Raw genomic sequence first — 24718 nt, forward strand, 5'->3', positions numbered from 1 at the left:
AAATGAGGTCACTGTCACCACCAGTCAGCTGATTAGCAAGTACAGAAGACATGCTTTTGATGTGCACACCTTCGAAGAAGTTTGCTGTAACCACCAATCAGCTGATCGGAGGTTACAGGGAGCTCCTTTGAAGTCTCAGCAGAGGGGGAAATGTTCTGTTTTTAGGAGCATTTCCCCCTTTACAGAGAGCAGTTTCCTCCAGGGCTTTGAATCCAAGCTACTTCCTCCAGACCCCTCCGCTGCGCTAGTGCAACCAATCACAGATGATTGCTAGTGCCCTGCACTGTCTGCACTTTGAAGCCCCAACAATTAGCTGATAGTTGGGGCTTCAAGGCACCCTGCAAAGGGCTTTGTACCACTGCTGATCAATGGTGCCTGCAAACTTCTTTTTGAATGGATGAATGAATGATTATGGTCACAGACGAACAAACTTCTTTTTGGCTAAGCCATAGCACTACCTGCCCCACATGCCCCATATATGATGTCAGGTGTAGGACAGATGGGCATGGCTTGGCCAAAATGTCCTGATGGAACAAATGAGGCCAGGCGTGCCTAATTAGTCCTATAGGGGAGAGGTTCCCCAACCCCTGTTCTAGATCTTAAAAGTGTGTTGGAAGAGCTGGCTACAAACTTCCCCACAGTGCAAAAACAGTTAATAGCTTAAAACTGGCAGTTCTCATTACCTTCTCAATGAATAGTTACAGAAAATTGAGAAATTGCTAAAATGATAAAAGTGTCGTATTTTAGGTGAAATGGTTATCATATTCAATTCATGAATTGGGACTTGAGGAAAGGAGTTAATCAATTTTCCTACATAAAATGGTCTTTTCTCCCTCTGCCCCACCTTAATAATAATATAGATAGAAATAAATAAGATCCTTTTAAAAATGGATATGTGGATCACAAAAGTTATTTCTTTCGGTAATGTTCTCAACTACTGGTGGTATATCAATATATCAAAATAAAGTATTTTAAAACAATATTAGGATGGAACATTTGGATAATAATGGTTAGCTTTATTTGTGCAAGATCAGTCATTATTCCTTTATAGGACTGTTGGAGCATCTGTCATTCCCCTATCCTGTTTGTTTACAGCTCTCCTCAAATAATCTCTATTTTAAGACCACACGAATCTTTTTTTTTATGGTTCCATATGCTGTCTGCTTGGCTGTTCATACAAACTGTATACCACTTTCATGCTTAAATGTTTTCGGTCTTTCAGGTAACAGTTATATATATATGTGTAGCAGCAATTTTTTTTTAGCCTACAGCTCTCTGCTGCAACATTCATAAAGGAACATGGATTTAGAGAGCACCCTAGTGGTAGAACTGCTAAAAGACATAATTACAAAATTTGTATTGTATACAGAGGTAAAACAACATTACTGAAAGTCTATCTTCAACTCACTCACAATGAGCAACTCAACTTGTGTGAGTCAGTAGCTCATGTATCTCTGCCATCTCACCTTACATGATATCTAGTATTCTATAGTGCGCCTTAATTATGGAAGTCACTGTGCATGTGTATTGCATTTCCTATACATTTTTTAAAATAAGGTGGGGCATTTTCACTAGATAATACTTGAGAGAAAACAATGAACTAAGTCAATTTTGCTTATTTATATAGTGATAATCAATGTACAATATGTGAAAGCATGATCTTTACTATGAGAAATAGTTTGTATTCTCAGTTTATATATTGAGGTTATGTTGCAACTGTTGTTTGTTAGATTTGTGCAGGATCTACAAACCGAGGTACAAGAGATGGAATTCATTCAGTTTTCCAAAGGTCTAGCCTGGATGAGAAAAGAGGATTTTGTAGAGTGGTTGCTGTATTTTACTGAGGAAGAAAACAATGACATTTACTGGCAAAATGTGAAAGAAAGAATCCCAGCAGGAGAGGTTGGTATGGAGTTCCTCGCTACAGCAATATGTCTGGCACCTTCATTATACAGTTTTCGGTGAATGCTACAGACATACCTCTTTACCCTGGCCTGCAGCTCCTGAGATATGTTTTTAGAGCCCACACTAGTCTTGTGATTGAAATGTGGTTTAATTCTTTTTAATATTGTATTTTAGATTTTGTAACCTGCCCTGGGACCTATTGGTGAAGGGGAGCCAATAATAATAACAGTAATAATAATAAATATTTGAATACCTTTTTCCTGGTGTAATTGAAGAATACTCTTACTAACTCTCAAGTATAGCAAAAACATTAACTTTTACTTGACTTCTTTGTTTTATTTTTTGGCAATCCATACAATTTTGACTAATTTGATTTCAATTTTATAATAATCTTCCAACCCCTTAAGAAACGTTTTAGTTTTGAATCCCTTGCCTAAAAGACTTAACTAGGTCTGCTTGGTATTCCAGAGTATCAGTATGGAGGAATTTAAGACTTTCTGCCAGTTTACAAACCGCCTAGAAGACTTTTCAATTGCGCTGAAAATGTTTACTGTAGCCAGCCGTCCTGTTAAACGAGGTAAGAAGCGTATAATTCTGTAGATGACAATTTTAAGCAGGAAGTATAAAATACGATTTGCAAATGGCTTCTGAAAATGTATATTGTAAACCCCAGTCACATGGCGCTATCTCCTTTGGTAAAAGGATTTTGAGTCCATTAACACAGTACCTCTCTATCCCTCAATATTTGTTTGGACAACCAGAAAAAGATAGCAGATCACCATTTTCTGGCAGAAGAGGCAGCAGCAGGAATTGTTCCTGGCATTTACTGGTGGCAAGCAGGTGCTATAGCAGATCACCAGCCACCACTGATATCTGTATTGGCAACTGGAAGACGTCAGCTTGCTGTCTTCTCATTTTCAAGACAAGAAGTAGTGGTTAGATCCCATTTAGAAGCTACAAAATTAATATTAAGAACTTAGAAGCCCTTAAGACATATTTCATAGCTTAGGATCAATCTGTACTCTTTTTATGCCAAAGAAATCACAGCAAGTTGATTCAAGAGCACTTGTGGATGTATGCATTTTTAACACTACTTGTATTTTGCAAAAAGGGAACTTGTGCATACACTCTTCCCTGCCTTTTCTCTGCTACGGACATATGAGAATGTCCTTTTTACACATTACAAGAAGTGGTGAGAAGCTGAGGTGCATGCATGCATCAGTTTTCCACCAGAGCCTTAGAGATCTTCTCTATTGCAGAACGGAACATTTAATGAGGGAATACATGGGATCAGTTTCCTGCTGCGTGTCTTGACCATTAGAATAAAAGCTTTAGAACTGAAAGGCTTAGGAACCAGAAATAATAACTGCCTTGTTCCACCAATACTCAGTTTCCTCTCTGTTACCTTTTAGATTTCTGTAATCCAGGTAATGCTCTTCTGCCTTACCCATTCTTCTGATTGTATGCATATAGTAATGTGCCTCTGAGGTAACTTGTATTGCTACAACTGCATTGTATATTGAGTGTCAAGTCTTGTCCTTCCTTTCTTGTTATATTCTGTATATACAGTTTTCATAAAATGTGGTAGGATTATTATTGATAGCTGCCTTGAGCACCATTTGATAGAAAGGTGAGGTATAAATATAATTTAAAAAGGACACTATCTTGCAAAAGTTAGTGCCTAAAAATTAATCCTGGGACTGCAAGATAAGGCAAAAAAAAGAAGCATAAATAAAAATACCTTTTATTTCACAAATTCATTTTAATTCTGCATACACTCAAGAAGGAACAATCAAGTCCTTCAAGAGTGTCATAAAAAAGGAGAATCCTTCCAATCGTTGCAATACAAAATTGCACTGGTTTTGGTAGGGTTTGTTGAGCAACATCCTGTAATCCAAATGTGCATTCAGTTGCATTCAGCAAATAATCTATTCTTCCATAAAATGCTATAATAATTATTATTCAAAAGCTTCATAATGCTAATGTTGTACTATAAAGCAACCAGTAGCCCACATGGATTTGTATTTTGATAGCTTATAAATCACACAACTCAAATGATTGTGTGCTCAGAAGGCACCATGTTCATAACATTTATAGATCTTTCTACTATTCAGTTCCATAAAATGATCTATAATTTCACCAGTTATTTTACTTTTTAATGATAACATATAACATGTTGTGCTTTCGTTAGCTGAGTTCAAGAGAGCCGTGAAAGTGGCAACAGGACAGGAACTCTCAGACAATGTTTTGGACACCATCTTCAAGATCTTTGATTTAGATGGAGACAATTGCCTCAGCCATGCTGAATTCCTTGGAGTTCTAAAGAACAGGATGCATCGAGGCTTAAGGGTAACAGACTTATTCCCTAAAATGTGCAATAGGAATGTTTATCTGTGTTACTGCTTTTAATCAAATAAGGTGTCAATTTAGGCCGTATAATCCTAATGAAAGTAGTTTGTGAAAACAGGTACTCATGAAAATTTTACAGAGCTACTGCTTTGAAGATAGTGGGATTAAAAATGAAAAATAGGGAGTTTTCTTATTCAAACAAACTTTTTATAGAAGAGTTAGCTACCATATCGTTTATTTCTAATATATCTTCATTAGACTTCACTGAACATCCAGCTAGATGGACTGGGGCACAAACCATGTACATCCGTACCAGTATGCTTTTGCTGAGATTTTTACAAAGTATCAGAACCTGAATTTCATCTACCCCAATTCTTTGTGCTGCTGCAGGAGCCTTATATAAAATGCATCTATCCAATTAACCTCTATAATTCAGTTTGCTCTGCCACAAGTGAGAAAATTCTTCATGCCAGAGATGCCAGTAAGCCAAAATCTAAGATTAGTAATACCCGTATAGCTCAACAGTAAGATGTGACAAACTGCACAGGGGAGGACCAAAAGTTGCCCATCTCCTTTGTGAGGAGAGCTTCTTCCTAGGTCTAAAGAAGACTCATTATTGGACCTTCAGCATAAAATTGAAACCCAAGCATACATCGAAAACCTATTAACTTAGTTGTGCCCAATATAAAGTAATCTTAGCTCAATAGCACAGAACTACCCCACTTCAAATCACATTAGTTTTTAGAAGATCTCTCTGTCCTTCACAAATGGTAAGAGTGGGATTTTTCTTACCACAGACAAACTACCTGACAACCAGATTACCAGACGTAACACCATGTGTAGAATAACTGAATATGGAACTGGATTCTCAATAATTTAGTCTGTCATTTGCCTTTTTAAACTATATAATATTTTCCAAAGGCAATACAAGTAGACAAGAAGATTGGGCAGGAACACGAAAATAAGCAAATTGAAGTACTCTTGTTATGAGCTCTTGTTACGTAATGACCAGGTGGAACAGTCATTGGAGAGACAATTCTTGGAGCGAAGAACAGGAAAGGGCAGTGGGTTCCATCCAAGCTGACAGAGGGGCACTCATTGTCTTGCATCTCACTCTGATACATCCTGCTAGAAAAACAGAACTTACATGCAATGGAATAATTGCTGTATTTTTTAAAAAAACAGGTGCCTCAACAGCAAGGAGTCCAAGGTTACTGGAAATGTGTGAAAAGGGAGAGCATTAAAGGAGCAAAAGAAGTCTGGAAACAAACTGGGAAAAGCCCCTTTTAAACATATCAAAAAGAACATCATTTTACAGCTATGAACGTCTGGGTGTGGTTTTTTGTGTGTATTTTTGTTTACATGCTGGCTGTATTAGATACAATAGAATAACTTTACACAGTTGAGTATGGAATGAATTTATTTTCTCTACAGTATTTATCCATATAATCGGGTTTGCTCAGGGACTATTATTTTCAGCTTTCCTAATGTGTTCTAACTGCAGATAGTATCTATTTCTGAGAACTTCATTGCTATCCAAATTCCTGTATTGATGAGTCTGCCTGGAATTTAGTAGAAATTGCTAGTTTTGAATATAATCCATAAAGAAGGCAGTTCCCGTTAACAGTGCAGAAAGACTTAGAAGACTTTGTTTTAAGAATGGAGAGAAGAAGAGCATGAAACCCGCAACTCCAGAGTAAATTTAATTAGGCCAAAATCATTTTGGAATTATAATCCTCAAATCACTAATTAGTGGCCTCACAGATTTCACTAGCTCTGAATAAGTGCAGGATTGAACTCCAGTGTAGTGAATAAAAAGTTGGTGCTCAAAAGCTACTTCTAGGATGCAGTCCTTTGTGGATATTGAAATATATGCCCAAGAAAGCATGTTTTGATGTTAATTATATTCTTTGTATATTCCTGTATATTTTTTCTTGTAATTTATACAAATGTATTTTTGTCTATTCTGTTTGCAGTAGGTTTTACATCTCCCACTCCATGCTGGAAATACGAAATTGTTTACGTAAAGTGGAAGCCTGTTAACTGGTATAAATGTGTATAGACAAAAGCTGTATTCACTTGACAAATATTGCTGTGGGGGGGGTCTCTTTTGGCTTATATAAATGAAATAACTTCTGACCTTGCTTTCCACTAAGCTTCTAACCTGCAACCGCTTTTTCTCTGTTTGTTTGCTGCTATGTTATTTTAGAGAGCCAGTGTGGTGTAGTGGTTAAGGTGCTGGACTACGACCTGGGAGATCAGGGTTCGAGTCCCCACACAGCCATGAAGCTCACTGGGTGACCTTGGGCCAGTCACTGCCTCTCAGCCTCAGAGGAAGGCAATGGCAAACCCCCCCTGAATACTGCTTACCATGAAAACCCTATTCATAGGGTCGCCGTAAGTCAGAATCGACTTGAAGGCAGTCCATTTCACTTTTTTTCAGTTTTATTTTTTGCACAGCAATGAGGGTTTGGTTATCTCAGGAGAAGGGTATCCAGAGAAAAGAGGTTAAAAATAGCATATTGGAAGAGGGGGTTACTTCAGTATAACTGAGAAACCAATCTGAGAAACCAAGCCAAGCTATAATTTAGACATTGACAGCCTTGGAGTTAAATCCAGTCTACTGAGAACAGGACCATTGCCAGATTTGAGGCAAGGAGTCCTCTAAGCCTCTACTACTGTGATCTCCTCTCCCCACCTCAAAACGAAGATGATGTTGGCTGTATCCACTTCACTTGGTGCTTTCATTGCCAGGTTGATCACAGCCCCCTCATCCCTGGTAAGCTGACCAGATGGTGGGCACGGACAGACAGCAGCACTGAGCCTGATAGTGGGAAGCATTGGGTGAAGCAGCTGCAGGAGCCGCCACCATTGTCATTACTCCAGAATGGCTTTTGGGCTCTGATAATAAAGATAGTAGCAGCTCTTGACACTTCTCTGCTGAGCACTGGGCCAGAACAAAGAGGGGACAGCATCAGGGGCCATGGTCCCAGCATTTGCACCATCATGCTGGGTGCTGATTCTGGGCCTGGCTGGGGAGTATTGCACAGCCGAGAAGAGGGAGAAAGTTGTATTGTGCTTGTGGCAATGGGGCTTGATTGCTGGCAGTAAAGTTTGGGATATGGAGGAGCCTAGCCTCTTATTCCCCATGTCCTCTTCATAGTAGCCTTCATGTAAAATTTGTTGCTGACCAGGGCTGTAAGCCATGAAATAAGGAATCTGATTAAGGCCAACATTTAGGAGCTACCTTTAAACACTGATTTATTTGTGTGTTGTCTCCAACACTGTATGCACAGAGTTCTATTCACAAGTCTAAGCTTCCTCTCCTCTCCCTGCACACCCTCAAAATCAGCTTCAGACAGTCCTCCAACCCTCTCTAGCAGATTCTGAGGGAGAAGGAGGGGAAAGTTCTGTTGCACAAGTGGAAGTCTGCTGCACGAACGGAGCAGCAGCATTGGATACACCCCTAAATGTGTTCATGCTGTATGTATAAATTATATGCATATAACGTTCTTGTGTATAACGTAGGGGGATAGTACGTTTTATTTCCACTAGAATTTCAGTGGCTTGAACAAGATCCTTGGGCTATTCCATGAAAAAAGAAATTAATCTTTATTTATATAAACCCCCATTAGTTAACTCCTTCTGCCTGTTCACTAGAGCAGAAACTTTAGGTTTCAAACCTAGCTGTCTTCAGAAGGAGATTTGGTCCCTGTTAAACCCAACTTGGAGCACCTCAGGCACTCACTAAAAGCTATAAACAAGAGCAAGATGGTGACTGCATGATCTTCAGGTGTGTATGTTCATGCTGGAAATGTTATACTTTTGCTATAACCCACCCTGTGGAATGATAACAATAGGTTTAAATCAGAAACTATATAAAATTTCAGCTGCATACCATTCTGTCCCTGAGGAACAAGAGCCAGCCAAAAGGAACAGCTTTGTGATACTTCCAGAAGATCAGGGGCTAACTACTTCTAACTATGTCTTGATACCTTTTTTTTGTCTACTTTGGAAGGAGGCAATTTAGAGCAGAAAACTGACAAGTCAGGAGGGTGCTTAACCATTACTTTTGTTCATCATTTCTCTGTTACAAATCACCCCCTACCTAGTGGATTCTCCCCATCACTGCAATTTAAAACGCAGCTTGCAGACTTCACCAAAGATAGCTGGAGTTTCTGGGTAACCAGGTTTTAAAGCATCAAGTCCAGGAGCCCCAAAGCAATCTGTTAGTCACCATCTTACCTTTTGTTCTTTACTTATGTGTGCATCCAAGCATTTGAAAATCTGGCAGACAGTTCCTGGTTGACTTAAATTCCAAAAGGTACCCTTTTTGTTAGGCACAAATAGAAGCCATATGTTTCAAACTTATTAGTATTGCTTAGGTCTAGAAATGTTGCATAAATTCACTTGCAAAGTTAGCTTAATAAAAGGGATTGCTGAACTTATATCCACAGAGTGCTTCTCAGAGTTCAGTGTTTTATACTTCTTGATGTCAGACTCTAGGGAGAGTGGTGCACTGCAAAAGTTGGTTTATGCCCAGCTACCTTGTAGCCACTACATGATCCTAATGTGTCAGATACAGAGAAGAAATTACTGATCTCCTGTGCCTTTGAATTAGAAAATGATAACGTTCTGTATCTTTTGGTCATAGTGCTGCATTTGTTACCTGGAGAACTCTGCTGGGACTTTTCAAAGATCTGAACTCTGTAATACTTTACTTCCTTCAAACTGTGCCAAGATTATGGGAGTCTTAAACAAAAAATGTTTAGCTCCATGTTAAAATGCACAATGGTAATATTTGCTTGATTTTTGATGGACCATACAGGCCTTGACAGAAAAAGTCCTGGAAGGCTAGGTAGTTGGTCTGGATGGTATGGTAAATCTGGATGGATTTACCATATCAAGAAATAAGTAGGATGTCTAAAACAGCAATTCTGTGCCTACTTATTTGGGAGTAAATGAAATTAAACTCATTGGGACAGGCTTTTGAATAAACATGCTTAATATCATGATACAAGAGCATAAGTGAGTACCTCATCCTAACACCTCAATGGATTTTGGTGCTACTGTAATATCTGTTTATTCCAAGGAAAAATATCTAGTGAAAACCTGTGCTGATTCAAAGGCAAGCTGGTAATCTCAGGGGAAGAGGATGATGAAAATTATGTCTATTAGACAAATGGTGCCAATTTCAGCCTTTCAGTCAATTTGCTAATAAATACATATTGTGGTGGATTCCTCAGTTTATACAACTAAATGTATTAATCTTAGAACACCAACAATAATTGTATTAATGTAACACACCCCCAATTGCTCTGTATTTCCCAAGACTCCATCAATTAACCCTATTCATTTTATGCTGTCAACAAAATGCAGGTTTTAGTACAATTTACCTATAGTTCTGGCTTTATTTATAATTGTAAGGACTATATGCTTTCTTACATCATGTTGGATATTCACATTTTGAAAAACTTCCTTATGATTTGTGCTTTCTTTATTTACTAATAAATTTTTACTTTGGGAACATTTACTCTTCAAACTTTATTGTCTGTTCAATGTTAATGAAAAAAATGTATTCAGTAATAGGAGAGTGTTTGTCCTATAGATCAGTGAAGGGGAAACAGTGCTGTGTCTCCATGAATGTGTTCCGTGAAACAAGGGCAGACAGCCTGTAACATACTGAGTCTGGAGGCATAAAGAGCAGCACTAGCCACGTGTAATGAAAGTTTTCCAACTTGCATTGGAAAGTGCATCCCTGGCCCACCCTGGGGATTAAAAAAAAAACCTCTGCTCCTGTTACAGGCAGGATAAATAGAGAAGAGGCCTGGGCCTGCTTTATATGGAGTCCATCTCAGACCATGTGGAAGGTACTTTGGAAATGCTGCTTTCTGAGTGCTGCTTTTACAGCACATTGCTAAGTACTGGCAGTGACTGACCACAAATGAGACATTGGGGTCATAGTGGATAGCTCAATTAAGACGTCAACCCAGTGTGTGGCAGCTGTGAAAAAGGCAAATTCTATGCTAGGGATAATTAGGAAAGGGATTCCAAAGAGATTGGAAATAAAACCTGCTGATATAATATTTTGGGAGGAAGGGCAGGATATAAATTTAATGATAGATCATTCCATAATTTGGGGGCCACCACTGAGAAAGCCCTCTCCCTCGTTGCCAGCCTCCCAACTTCCCTCCGAGTAGGCACCCAGAGGAAGGCCTTTGATGCGGACTGTAGTGTACGGGTGGGTTCATGTCGGGAGAGGCGTTCCATCAGGTATTGTGGTCCCAAGCCGTGTAAGGCTTTATAGGTTAAAATCAGCACTTTGAATCAAGCTCGGAAACATACAGGCAGCCAATGCAAGCGGGCCAGAATCGGTTTTATATGTTTGAACCGTCTGGTGCCTGGCCATTGCATTTTGCACAAGCTGCAGTTTCCAAACCATCTTCAAAGGCAGCCCCAGGTAGAGTGCATTGCAGTAATCGTGGAGGTTACCAGAGCATGGACAACTGAAGCCAGGTTATCTCTGTCCAAATAGGGGCGTAGCTGGGCCACCAACCGAAGCTGGTAGAAGGCACTCCATGCCACCAAGGCTACCTGAGCCTCAAGTGCCAGAGATGGTTCTAGGAGAACCCCCAAGGTACGAACCTGCTCCTTCAGGGGGAGTGCAACCCCATCCAGGACAGGTTGGTCATCCACCATCCGGTCAGAAGAACCACCCACTAACAGCATCTCAGTCTTGTCTGGATTGAGCCTCAGTTTATTAGCCCTCATCCAGTCCATTGTCGCAGCCAGGCACCGATTCAGCACATTGACAGCCTCAACTAATGAAGATGAAAAGGAGAAATAGAGCTGAGTGACATCAGCATACTGATGGCAACGCACTCCAAAACTCCAGATGACGGCACCCAGCGGTTTCATGTAGATGTTGAACAACATGGGGAACAGAACTGATCCCTGCAGAACCCCATACTGGAGAGTCCAGGGTGCTGAGCAATGTTCCCCAAGCACCACCTTCTGGAGCCGACTTGCCAAGTAGGAGTGGAACCACTGCCATGCAGTACCTCCCACTCCCAACTCAGCCAGTCTTCTCAGAAGGATACCATGGTCGATGGTATCGAACGCCGCTGAGAGATCAAGGAGAATCAACAGAGTCACACTCCCCCTGTGTCTCTCCCGACAGAGGTCATCGTACAGGGTTACCAAGGCTGTTTCTGTGCCAAAACCAGGCCTGAAACCCGACAAATGGATCCAGATAATCGGTCTCATCCAAGTGTGTCTGGAGCTGGCCTGCCACCACTTGTTCAAGGACCTTGCCCAGGAATGGAACATTTGCCACCAGCCTATAATTAAGATTTTCTGGGTCCAGGGAGGGTCACTACTGGTCTCACTACTGCCTCTTTCAAGCAGCCAGGGACCACCCCCTCTTGGAGAGAGGCATTAATCCCCTCCCTGGCCCAGCCGGCTGTTCCATCCTGCTAGCTTTTATTAGCCAAGAAGGGCAAGGATCCAGCACAGAAGTGGTTGCACGACCCTGTCCAAGCACCTTGTCAACGTCCTCAAGCTGTACCAACTGAAACTCATCCAAGAAATCGGGACAAGGCTGTGCTCTGGATACCTCGCTTGATTCACCTGCTATAACACTGGAGTCTAAGTCCTGGCGGATGCTAAAGTTTTTATCCTGGAAGTGCCTAGCAAATTCATTACAGCGGGCCTCAGATGGATCTACCATATCCTTGGGGCCAGCGTGTAATAGTCCCCGGACAATTCTGAAGAGCTCCGCTGGGCGGCAGATTGATGATTTGATCATGGCTTGGTTTTTTGCTGCCCTCACTGCCCCTAAATACAGCTTACCATAGGCACTTACCAGTGTGTAATTGCATCCACCAGGAGTTCGTCTCCATCTGCGCTCAAGCCGTCTCCTATATTGTTTCATCGCTCTCAGCTCTGGGGTATACCATGGAGCCATAGAAGCTCTACACAGGAGAGGGCGCTCAGGAGCAAACATATCAACCACCTGGGCCATTTCTGTATTCCACAGTTCAACCAGGGTTTCGACAGGAGTGCCAGCCCTATCAGCCGGAAAACTCTCCAGAGCCCTTTGGAAACCATCCATATCTATTAGTCTCTGGGGGTGGACCAACTTAATAGGTCCCCCACCATTGCAGAGGGGAAAAGCTGCTGTAAGTCTAAACTTCAGCAAGCAGTGATCTGTCCATGACAGAGGGACTGACTGATGTAAGGCCTCCCACATTCAGATCACCATCTCCATGTCCAGTTGCAAAAACCAAGTCTAGAGTATGCCCATCTACATGTGTTGGGCCAATGGCATATTGGGACAGTCCCATGGTTGTCATGGAGATCATGAAATCCTGAGCCACCCCGGATAAGGTGGCCTCGGCATGGATGTTGACATCCCCCAGAACCAACAGTCTTGGGGATCTCAACAGTACACCCGAGACCACCTCCGTCAGCTCAGCTAGGGAGTCTGTTGGCAGTGGGGTGGGTGGTATACGAACAGAATCCCCAGTCTGTCCCACTGACCCAACACAAGGTGCTAACACTCCAGACCAGTAGTCACATGGACAGAGTGCTTGCAGAGGGAGATGGAGCTGCTATAGACCACAGCAACCCCCTCTCCCCAACTCTCAGGTCTACCCTGATGCTGAACCAGGTACCCTGGCGGGCATAGCTGTGAGAGGTAATACTGGAGTGGAGGGTCTCCCAGCAGGCTCTTGTAGCTAGCAGCCTGCCAACACCTGGCCATACAAGTCCAAGAACATCTGGAGTCCCTCCAGTTTCCCAACCCTGCCCTAGAAATGTCACTGTGGGTAAGAATTCCATTAAACCAGGCATGGCTAATCTGCCCACCAAGCCCCAGAAGTGGCCACCTGCCACCCCCACAGCTTTATCTTCCAATCTGCTCAGGAGTTAGAGGGCTCTGCCTGCTCTTTAGAGAGTGGCTTAAATCTGCAAATAATAATTTGTGCAATGGCAGGGAAAGGGATTGGCTGGGAACGCAGATGTCTCTGTGTGAGAGAGAGTGCTGTGTGACTATGGGTTGTATTCAGCTAGGTCCTAAGGGTACACCCACTGAAATTAATGAACCTAATTTAATCATGTCTATTAACTTCAATGGGTCTGATCTGTGTAGGATTAACATTGTCTGTGGGGAGATGTGGTTGCCTATGTTGTCCACACCCACTGGTGGCACTGTTGTTTGGATAATTGTTCAGTTGCCTGCTTTGGATGGGGTTGTGCTCCCTCTGAAAGAGCAGGTCTGTAGTCTGGGGGTGCTCCTGGATCCATCTTTGTTGTTAGAAGCCCAGGTGACCTCAGTGGCTAGGAGTGCCTTTTACCAGCTTCAGCTGGAAAGAAAGCTGTGGCCGTTTCTGGACTGGGAGAGCCTGACCACTGTTGTCCGTGCACTGGTAACCTCCAGACTGGATTACTGTAATGTGCTCTATGTGGGGCTGCCCTTGAGGTTGGTCTGGAAGCTGCAGCTGGTGCAAAATGCGGCGGCAAGACTGCTCACTGGTATCACCAACATTCCACCCCACTGCTGAAAGAATTGCAGTGGCTACCTATTAGCTACCGGGCCAAGTTCAAGGTTCTAGTTTTGGTGTACAAAGCCCTATACAGCTTGGGACCAGGATACCTCAAAGACTGTCTTATCCCTTATATACCCAGTCAATCACTACGCTCTGCAGGTGAGGGCCTCCTGCAGATACCATCTTATCAGGAGGTCCATTCTTCACAACATAGGAAACAGACCTTTAGTGTAGTGGCACCCACCCTGTGGAATCCCCTCCCCTTAAATATTAGACAGGCGCTATCTCTGTTATCATTTCGGCACCTATTGAAGACCTTTCTCTTTCAACAAGCCTTTTAAGTAGAGACCTTATCCCAGTCTGTGTCTGTTTTTAATATGTTTTAACCTTTTTTTTTTAAAAAAAGATGTTTTAAAGCTTTTTAAAAATGTTTTTAAATAAGTTTTGTTTTAATATGTTTTTAATGGTTGTTTTGTTCTAATATATTTTAAAGTCTGTTTTTATGATGTGTTAAAGTATTTTTAGTGCTTTTGTTTGCTGCCCTGGGCTCCTACTGGGAGAAAGGGCGGGATCTAAATCTAATAAATAAATAAATATGACCCTTGGACCTTAAAAGGTTAGCCACTCCTGTAATAAACTGAGCAAACATAATTGTGTCTTCTAGCTGCTGTCATACGTTACTAATGAAAATAATTCACACTCACAGAGTGTTGTATATATTTATGACACTGTCATTTTTTCTCTAAGGGATACAATATGCCTGAACGGCCTCTCTCACTCATCTAGGTGACTGCAAAGCATTGTCTCTGTTGCCATGCATGATGTCCCTACAGAGAGCCTTATGTCCCTGCTCCACACAATGTACAATAACTTACTCCCCAAATCCTTTAATTGTAGTGGTACTGAGGTACTGAGCTCTGCAGCCTTGAAATAGTGATTGCTGCCAACTACTCCACCCGTGTGGCATATTCCACATTCCTGATTCAAATGATTAAACTTCAGTCTATGCTTCAATATAGTTCATTAAGAGCAGTTCATTATTCACAAAGACTCTAAGCTCCTGTTTTCCCTGGGAGCAATTAAATTCAAGCTAACTAGTTGGTGAAATATACCAACTGGCAGCACACTTTACAGTGGCACACTAATGGAAGAATGCAAATGGCTTAAACATGAGGACTCTGTATAAGAAACTGGTTTCCGATAATGACACACCACATCTGAATGTTGAAAGGACAGATGAATGTAGACTCTTCTTTTGCAGTTTGGACTGGTTTCCTTGGTGAATCAGAAAGACAGTGGACTAGTGGTACCAGCGCAATATGCATGCATTTGTGGTTCAGATTTGTTGATGCGATTTGTGCTTGCTGTTGTAATCTCAACAACTAGAATCTGTAAAAATAACACACACACCCAAAATCACAGCTAGTTCTTAGATTTTTGGTGTTTTTAAATAAATAAATTATACAAAAAAAAAACCCTCATAAGATTGAATGGAGGGATCCCTGCATAAAGAGGCAAAGCAGTCTCTGGTGCCATAATAGCCATTGGCTATCACATCCATGTGTAGGAGAATTCTTTCTCCATTGGGATCTTTTGCTGGGGGTCCATGAATAAAAATTGAAGACACAGGCTTGAAGCAAAAAGGTAGGCCTTTATTCTTTACAAGCACATGCCAGCACATGCAGGGTCAGCCTCCAGAAACATCCAGGAGTGACTGCACTGAGGTACTGTGTGCAAACTTCTTTTATAGAGTACAGGTAGAACATGTGACAATGATTTGACCAATCTTATGAGTCCTTGCTCACATAACATCATTCCAAACCGATCAGAAAGTATTAGCTAACTCCAGTAGTGATTTCCAAAATTCTGTCCATATAACGTTACCATTATCCTACTGTCTCTTCAAGACTAATGAATTTTGGTACTAGTTGGGGGAACAGTTACTTCTGTGAATGTTTTCAAGCATACCCAGTACATCCATTGTTGCATTATTTTCAGATGGGTCAGGCTGACTCAGGCACACCTGGAAATATTTTGGACGAGTTCCCTGAGTTAAGTTTGGGAACTTAACTCAGGGTGTTTATGAACATATGAGCACCCCCAGTTCTAATTTCTTTGCCATAAGGGTTCTTGTCCTTCTGTTTTCTCAGAAATCCCATTCCCTTGCTTATGAAATACATCGCTCATAAAAGAGGGAATTATATTTAAAACACTTGAGCTTCATCTTGAAGCTACACAGAAAAAGAGAAAACTGGATAACTCTGGTTAACCAGCATCTTCAGAAATATAAAGGCAGGCAAGCAGGCCACCCCAGAAGTACCTTTTTCTTAACAAAAACACACAAGGTTATAAAATGTCACTATTTCTCTTCATTAAAACGTCCAATATATTTCATAATTTTTCCCCTAGGTGGAGTTCAAGAATCAAACATTGGAAATCCCTACTCATTTTATCAATCGCAGCTTTCTCTTACAATCTTAACACTTCTTAATTCCAAACAATAATTTCAGCTTTGTCAAGTACCAGTCAGTTTGCCAAGAAAACAGGCAGTAGGTGTGACCTGTTGCCATCACAACGGATTTTTGCTGTTAGCCTGAATAAAATGCTAAGATTCAGGACTCCCTGTTTTCTCTATAAGCATAGATCTCAGGGCCCCACTAGGCCTGAAGTTCAATATTTAACTCCTCATGATTATTAAACATATTTAACATTATTAAACATATACCCCCCTTTTTTTTAGTTATGATCATACATGTATGGATATATAAAATTCTCCATTACATGCACATCTTGTTATTGATCTGATTACTCCTCCACATCTGGCAATATTTTCAAAGAAGCATGCAAAGCATAAAAATAAAATCTGATTCAGTTTAAAACAATGACAATGTCCTAAATACACCATCGAGCCACAACATTGTAGAGCACATTTTTTCTACTCCAGAAACTTTCACATGCTGGAGAGGCAATAGAGATGGGAAAGGAGAGGGGAGAGAAATTGGAGAGTCAGTCGAGTAAGGAACAATGACCAGCAAACACATGTACTTGGGCTTTGTTTCAGTGGTAGATAAGAACTAAAAATGTTACAGGACACTTACAGTTGTATACCTGAGTTGTTATAGAACAGAACCCTCACCGGGAAAGGGATACACTTCCTCTACCCCTCAGCCTCTGAACCATATGCTGTTAGAGCAGGGTTGCAGAATCTTGGGCCATCCAGATGTTCTTGGACTATGCCACCCATCATTCCTGACTACTGGCCATGCAGGCTGGTCCATTCCTTTTCTGTTGTCTCTCTCACTTCCAAAATATAGATTATAAGCACTTTGGGGCAGGGACCCATTGTAGGATGAAGGGGGAAGGGAAATCAAACACCAAGGTGGGGAGAGGACAAGTCAGAAGAGCTCCATTTCATCTGACAGGTCTAGCTTGTAATCAGAGGAAATAATTTTACCAGCAGTCTCTAATCCCAGTGCTTTGGGAAAGCGAGCAGCTTTGCAAGAGTGAAATGTAAATCTCTATGTTTAAGGAAGATGCCAAGGAGATGGGGAGAGAGCTCATTTGTGACTGACAGGTCTAGTAAAGGGAATTATTTTTACCTGGAAAGCAAATTCCTCTTAGTCCTAAAAATGTAAATGTACTGCCTTCAAGTCAATTCCGATTTATGGTGACTCTATGAATAGGGTTTTCATGAGGCTGAGAGGCAGTGACTGGCCCAAGGTCACCCAGTGAGCTTCATGGCTATGTGAGGATTTGACCCGTAGTCCAACAACTTAACCATTACACCACACTGGCGTAGTCCTTCCCTCCCCCAAATCAAATTTAAAGACATCTAGCACAGAAGTCCCTGGATCTACTTGTCTGCAGTTTGGCAGATTTCTTAACAAGGTGCCCCTCTCTCATGCCTGCAATTTTCAGACCACTTACCCACAAAACACTATGGGAGATTGAGTCCTTTTTCACCCACCCACCCGCCTAAAATTGTAATGACTACTCTTGCAGGAAATACACTGCAGCTATCCTGATATTTGGCAAGACTTGTGCCCTCAGAAGGGGCAGCCTTGCCTGCAAATTTCATCCAATTCTGGCCAAAAATAAAAAGCTAGAAACAGTTCCTTTGTCAGAAGGGGTCACATTTACCATCACAAAAAACTCTGAACCTGTGAATTGTCAGGCTTTATCCACACTGCATGGGCTAGCATGCCTGCAAATTTCACCCACGTCTCTCAAAAGGAAACAAAGTTATAGCTGCTAATTTCCCAGTTGTGAAGGGTGGGTTGGAAACAAAGCAAACTCAAACCCTGAACCAAATAAGGTTTGACCTCCAAACTGGTTCAAGCTGAATGAGGTTATTTTATGAAGCGCTGAAGTGCTTTCTGAACCAAACCATGTGTTCGGTACACACCCCTATTGCTAATGCAGAGTATTTAATACTGCTGGGGGGCACTTCAGCTAGCTGTATTGACAGATCCTGGGAAGGAAACACTGAGCTTAGAAGTGAGCTAGCCCGGTTGCTAACATCATCAGTGCTCTGCTCAATTTTCTCCTGAGGCTGGTGCACACAAGGGACAGCACCATATCTGGAGTAATGCAAAGGCTGTGGAATGGAACATTCTCCCAAGGGAGAGCCCATCTGGCCCTGTCTGTCTTTGCGTTTTGGTGGGCAGGGAAGACTAATTTGTTGTAACAAGCTTTGAGGATGTGTTTTAGATCACTAAGTTTTTAAAGCAGTTATTTCTTTAACAAAATTTATATACAGCTTGATTCTAAGAAAACTAAGCATTGTTATGAGAAACATTAGTCAGCACGCTTAGTTTTTTAAATTTCTTTTAATGTAACTATTATTGTTGTTGTTGTTGTTATTGTTGTTATTAATCGCCCACCCTTCACCAAAAGGTCCTGGGGAGTTTACAAAAATTTATAAACATATAATTAAAAACAGTTAAAAACAATCCAAACAGCATTACAGACAAAAGGGTGAGTCCTAAAAATATACGTCTAGGGCAGCCTTTCCCAACTAGTGGGCCACCAGATGTTGTTGGACCGCAATTCCCATCTTTTCTGACCATTGGCAATGCTGGCTGAGGCTGATGGGAGTTGTGGTCCAACAACATCTGGTGGCCCGCTAGTTGAGAAAGGCTGGTCTAGGGTGTTGAAGGCCAGGGTAAGGCATCCACTGAACGTTGTATAATGAAGTTGCCAGATGCACCTCGGTGGGGAGGGAGTTCCACAGCTTAGGGGCTGCCACAGAGAATGGTCTCTCCTGGGCCGCCACCACCCAAGCTTCTGAAAGGGCCCCCTCTGCTGATCTCAACACCCGAAAGGGTCTGTAGGGAAGAAGGCGGACTTTCAGATATTTGGGACCTAAGTCGTTTAGGGCCTTAAACACTAACATGAGCACCTTGAACTAGGCCCAGAAACGTACTGGAACCAACTAATTTATTGTGTTATTTTTATTCAATGTTTTATTCCTCTTGTTTGAGCTGCTTTGAGTATTTTAAATTTTGAGTTATAAATATAGGTAAACAAGTAAAAGCTCAGGGGTGCAGGGCTTGCAAGCAGTAGTTCAATTCAAGGGTCAGCCCTACTATTAGGCAGCAAAGTGGCTGCCTCAGGCAGCAGGTCCCTGCAGGCAGGAAAAAGTGGTGAGTTATTAGAGGGCAAAGCTCTGTGCCTGTAAGTGAGTGTGCTGCCCTGAGGCATACTGTCTCACTGCCAGTGTTGAAGGAGGATTCAAATGCCAATCCAATCAATTCTGCAAGTGGAATACAGCAAGTGGAGAGAAAGAGGTGTAATTTGGTTTTAATATTTAATATTTAATTTTAAACTGCTGTAACCCACCCTGGGACCTGCTGGTGAAGGATGGGTAATAAATTTAATCATCATCATTCCTTGGCTTAGGCTTAAATATCTAAAACCAGCCCTGGCTATATTTCAGCAGTGCATCTAGAAACAAAACTGAGACAAACACTCTTGGGAGTATGTAGGTGGTTGTGTGTCCTATTTCACAGAGAACAGCCCCCCATTTGAAGGTTGAAGTCCAGTTTAATGATAGAGAACCGAAGGAAAGCACAGCAGGGGCCTTGAAGTTGCCCATCCTCAGTTGGCACCTGGACAGCAGACTGAACAGGCCTGCAGGTCACCTGGTCATCTCCTTCCCCACTATGGTGAGATGTCTTTCTGTTTAAATTATAGTCATTATTTCTATATTTGCATCTATGCATGCAAATTAGCTTTTGCAAGTATTATGCAAATCTGCATCCTCCTTTTGTCTTCTTTTCTCCTTTTGTCTTCTTTTTGGTGATGCATAAGTGGCCAAACATTGCAAGTATGTTTTCAGCTTTGTTTTGGGGGTGGGAAATATTGCCTGTATCCCACAAGGTGGAGCCCTTGCTTTTCTAATCATTTCTCTATTGAGTCAACATTCTGAGACTAATCTGAATATTTCTAAAAGAGGAAAGAGGATGTTTGTGTGCAATACCCTTAATAATCTAGCCCATGGGAGCAGTCCAGAGAAAGTTAGGCCTTGATCAATGGTATTTATACAGTTAACAAGTCATATCTTTATTTCAATGGGAGTTAGACATGCACTATATTCTCTGGACTGTGCCCCATGCCTTTTTGTATGTCATTATATATAATACAGCTCTCATCCAAATGTGTGCTTTTTGGCATTTCTGCAGCCAGTCTGTGACTTAATTAGCCCCAGCAGGGGTCCTAATTTGGCCCATGAGGTCATCTTCCCAAACCTGACAAAATTTCCAATTGGTACCTATCTCATAACTTTCCGCTGAAATCACATAGCCTTTTCTATCACGCACAATCTGGTTTACTTTTTACCTGCTTTTGTTGTGCTATAGTCCTTCCGGATTGCAATAACATGGTAGCACTGGATGAAGCATCGCAGAACAAACTAAAATAGAATAAATCCACCACTAATGCACTATCACTGTGTCAAGAACAAGTTGCAGAATACACCCACAATAAAATACCAGTCTGGAGGAGCCCTAATTGCCACTGAAGTGCAATCAGGGTACAATCGCTGCCCCAGCTCCAGCTGTTGCAGTGATCTTACTGTCCCCCACTATCTGCCATGGCTACCACGTGCGGCAGGGCTGCAGATGCAGCAGTGCCTCTCCCAATCCATAAAGCCCCATTGGTGGGGTGGGGGTGAAGGTTTGGATTGTGCCATTAGTCCAGGTACAATCTGTTATATATAAAAGGAAGATCAGCACTTCATTATCTTCATCACACTGAATGTTCAAGGCACTGGGAAACAGCTGAACAGCCCTTTACTGATTTCCTGTTACTGCTTCTAAACGTGAAATCCCAGTTTTGATTATCAGGGCTATTGGCTGCTGAGGGACCTGAAGTGGAAATGGACCCCCTTCGAGTCGATCCCGACTTATGGCAACCCTATGAATAGGGTTTTCATAGTAAGCGGTATTCAGAGGTGGTTTACCATTGCCTTCCTCTGAGGCCGAGAGACAGTGACTGGCCCAAGGTCACCCAGTGAGCTTTGTGGCTGTGTGGGGATTTGAATCCTGGTCTCCCAGGTCACAGTCCAACACTCTAACCACTACACCATTGCTGAGAGACCTAAATGCCACAAATTTGTCAAATCCCATCTTTAAAGCTGTGTAATCCAATCCCCATCACATCTTGTATCAAATGAATTCCATACATTGTTTATGCACTGTTTGACCAGACATTTGCTTTTACAGTAGGGCCCCACTTTACAGCGCTTCGCTTTACAGAGTTCCGCTAATGCAGTGTTTGTCAATTGGAGAAAGGACCTACTTTTACAGCGCTTGTTCCACTTTTATGGCTTTTTTTGCAGTCGGGCGCCATTTTGGTCAATGTTAGTCAATGGGTTCTGCTTTACAGCAGTTTTCGCTTTACAGCGGGGGTCCAGAACGTAACCCACTGTATGAGTGGGGCCCTACTGTATTTGACCTGAGCATATTGGCAATCAGTTTGACTATATCTTCCACTTGAAAGCCAGGAGACAAATTTAAAGGAAGGTCTGTGGCCCGTGTGTTGCATGCAGAGAGTCTTGTGTTCAGTTCCCTGTATCTCCAGGTAGGACTGGAATGCTTGTGAAAGATTCATGTGTGAAACCTTGGACAGTTGCTGCCAATCAGGACAGATAATTCTGAGTCAGATGGACCTATGGTCTTGCTCCTTTAAAGGAACTTCCTATGTTCCTAAAACAGGTGGGGATAACATTTCATCGCTGAGACAAGGACTGATTGCATTCCCCAAGATTTGGGGAAGTTCTTCTCAACTAACCATAGTTGTCAGGTGTGGACCATGGGCAGACTATGAAGTGAGCCAGGAACCAGGAGTCAGGACCAAAGAGCAAGCTGGATCAGAGGGCAAACCAGGACTCAAGACTAGAAATATTAGACACACCAAAGCACAGGTAGACCTTGTAGTTCAAGCAAAGATCCACCAGGACAGAAAGTCATCCTATACTGCTTCCTGCCCAGGAGGAAGTAATGGCCACTCAAATGGGTGGAGTCAGTCTGGAAGGTTCTTAACTGAAAAGCTGTACAGCATAAGGCAGTGATCAGTACTTCAGTGAGAAGCTGCAGCAATGCATCTCACCACATAGAGCAGTGGTCAGCAGTTCCTGACAACCAATTAACAATAATCAAGATCTGTGTGTTTACCCAAAAATGCAATGCCAGTGGTGATGAATTAAAGTGGTTCTTATCAATGAGACCCAAATGCAAAATTAGGAGCAAACCCTTAAAAAGTGGATCACTTAAACTCAAAGGACTGTTTTGTTTTAAAAAATACTGTTTTGATAAAAATTTGTTAACTGCCCCCCACCCAAGACTTGGGGCAGAGCCACAGCATACATTTAAAGCACATTCTATGCAGATCTAAAGCACATGATTTCCCCCAGAGAATCATGGGAATTGTAGCTTGTTAAATTGTATTTATATTAATTTTGTTATATTGTAAATCACTTGGTAGAGGCTATATGCTTGAGAAAATGGAATATAAATCTTTAAATAGATGATCCAGGGAGCCAAAGGGAACAAAATACTGCTCTTGCTGTTCGTGTGTACAACACGGGGTGTACACCAGCTACAGAAGCTATGAGCTTATTCAGCTGTCCGAAATATGCTTCTGCATACACAGGAGACTCATCTAGAAGCAGCCTGGTTTTCTTCACACAAGGTTCCTGCATTAAGTGCTGCTTGCACAAGACAAACAACAGCTACTTTGCACGCAGAGAAGGATGTCTGGATTCTGGCCAAAGACATTTCATTACATAAGCTCATATTGATCCCAGTGAATAGCAGAGAAAACCAATGAAGTGAACTTGACAGAGTATGTCACCTGGGACAATGGAGTGTGGGTTCAAGACACAACTCATTGAATGAAGAAATATTGGAATGAACTATGTACAGATCAGAATTCTACATTTCAAGTGCAAATATGAGCTCAGCCTCAGCATCCTTTTCCAAGTGGAACAAGGAAAATGAAAAAGAAGAAACACTCAGAAACCACTATCTGCCTTGAGGTTTTGAGATATCAGAACAACAGGTGGTATACATGTTCAGGATGACAGTCTGTATGAACTTCAAGACTTTACAACTTCTACTTGAAAGACAAAGAACACTAGAAAGACAAAAGAAAACCCCACGGCAGTATGTTATCTCCTGTGAAGACTGAGACACCAGAATTAAAGTAGGTGTGCATATTCAGGATACAATTCTACATTTATTTATTTTTATTCTTACATGAATCTCCCTTTCTTCCTCCCAAAGGGAGCTCATTTCATGTTTACCTCCGAAAAACAGGAACAGTTGGAGTATATCAAGTGAGGAGTGAGACTGGGATTTCCCAGCATAAAAACAGCCTGCTGGATCAGGCCAATGACCCATCTAGTTCTTCATCCTGTTTTCACAGTGGCCAACCAGATGCCCATGGGAAGCCCGCAAGCAGGATCTGAGACAACAGCACTTTCCCCTTCTATGGTTTCCAGTAACTGGTATTCAGAAGCATGCCACCTCCAACCATGGAAGCAGAAGAGCATAGCCATCATGGCAAGTAGCCTTTGATATCCTTATCCTCCATGAAGTTGTCTAATCCTCTTTAAAAGCCATCAAAGTTGGTGGCCATCACAGCCTCTTGTGGGAGCAAATCCTATAGTTTAATTACGCACAGTGTAAAGAACAACTTTCTTTTGCTTGCCCTGAATCTTCCAACATTCAGCTTCATTTATTTATTTATTTTTTTATTTATTAAATTTATATACCGCCCGACTAGCGATAGCTAGTGACCCCACGTTCTAGCATTATGAGAGGGAAAACATTTCTCTATCCACTTTGTCCACGCCATGCATAATTTTATATACTTCTATCATTTCTCCACTTACTCGCCTTTTCTGCAAACTAAAAAGCCTCAAATGCTGCAACCTTTTCCTCGTAAGGGAGTTGCTCTATTCCCTTAATCATTTTGGTTGCTCTTTTCTGAACCTTTTCCAGCTCTCTAATATCCTTTTTGAGATAAGGCAACCAGAATTGTATACAGTATTCCAAGTGTGATCAATCCCTTTCCTAGCATGAAATTTGCCTTTTGCACAACTGCCACACACTGGCACAACATGTTCATCAGTCTATCCATATGATCCCAAAGTCTCATAGCAATTCCAGAGTGGTCCTAGATGGGTTCCATATAAAGCACACCCCTGTCAATATATCACTGCTTCTTCCCTATTATAGTTTTGATAGATGCAGCACTAGTTCATTCTTACATGTTTTATACTCTTCTGTGTTAAAATCATCTGGTCTAAGGACTTTATTGCTTTTGGAATTTTCGGTTTATTTTGTTCCTGTCCATTTACAGATGCAGCGAAGAATCCATCTAGGTGGCGAAAAGCCAAGGTAACAAAGAAG

General features: G+C 41.8%; 1 protein-coding gene across 2 annotated transcripts in view; it reads left to right on the plus strand.

The window, feature by feature from the left end:
• The window catches only part of MICU2 (mitochondrial calcium uptake 2), a 119314-nt gene extending 109550 nt beyond the window's left edge, over window positions 1-9764 (plus strand). For both annotated transcript variants that reach the window (XM_061628562.1, XM_061628561.1), the window contains exons 9-12: window positions 1731-1902; window positions 2374-2482; window positions 4097-4254; window positions 5440-9764. In XM_061628562.1, coding sequence (XP_061484546.1) covers window positions 1731-1902; window positions 2374-2482; window positions 4097-4254; window positions 5440-5544 — 544 coding nt within the window. In that variant the 3' untranslated portion in view covers window positions 5545-9764. The remainder of the gene's footprint in view (window positions 1-1730; window positions 1903-2373; window positions 2483-4096; window positions 4255-5439) is intronic.
• The last annotated feature ends 14954 nt before the right edge of the window (window positions 9765-24718 follow it).

The sequence above is a fragment of the Rhineura floridana genome, chromosome 5, assembly GCF_030035675.1.
Source record: "Rhineura floridana isolate rRhiFlo1 chromosome 5, rRhiFlo1.hap2, whole genome shotgun sequence".
Lineage (NCBI taxonomy): Eukaryota > Metazoa > Chordata > Lepidosauria > Squamata > Rhineuridae > Rhineura > Rhineura floridana.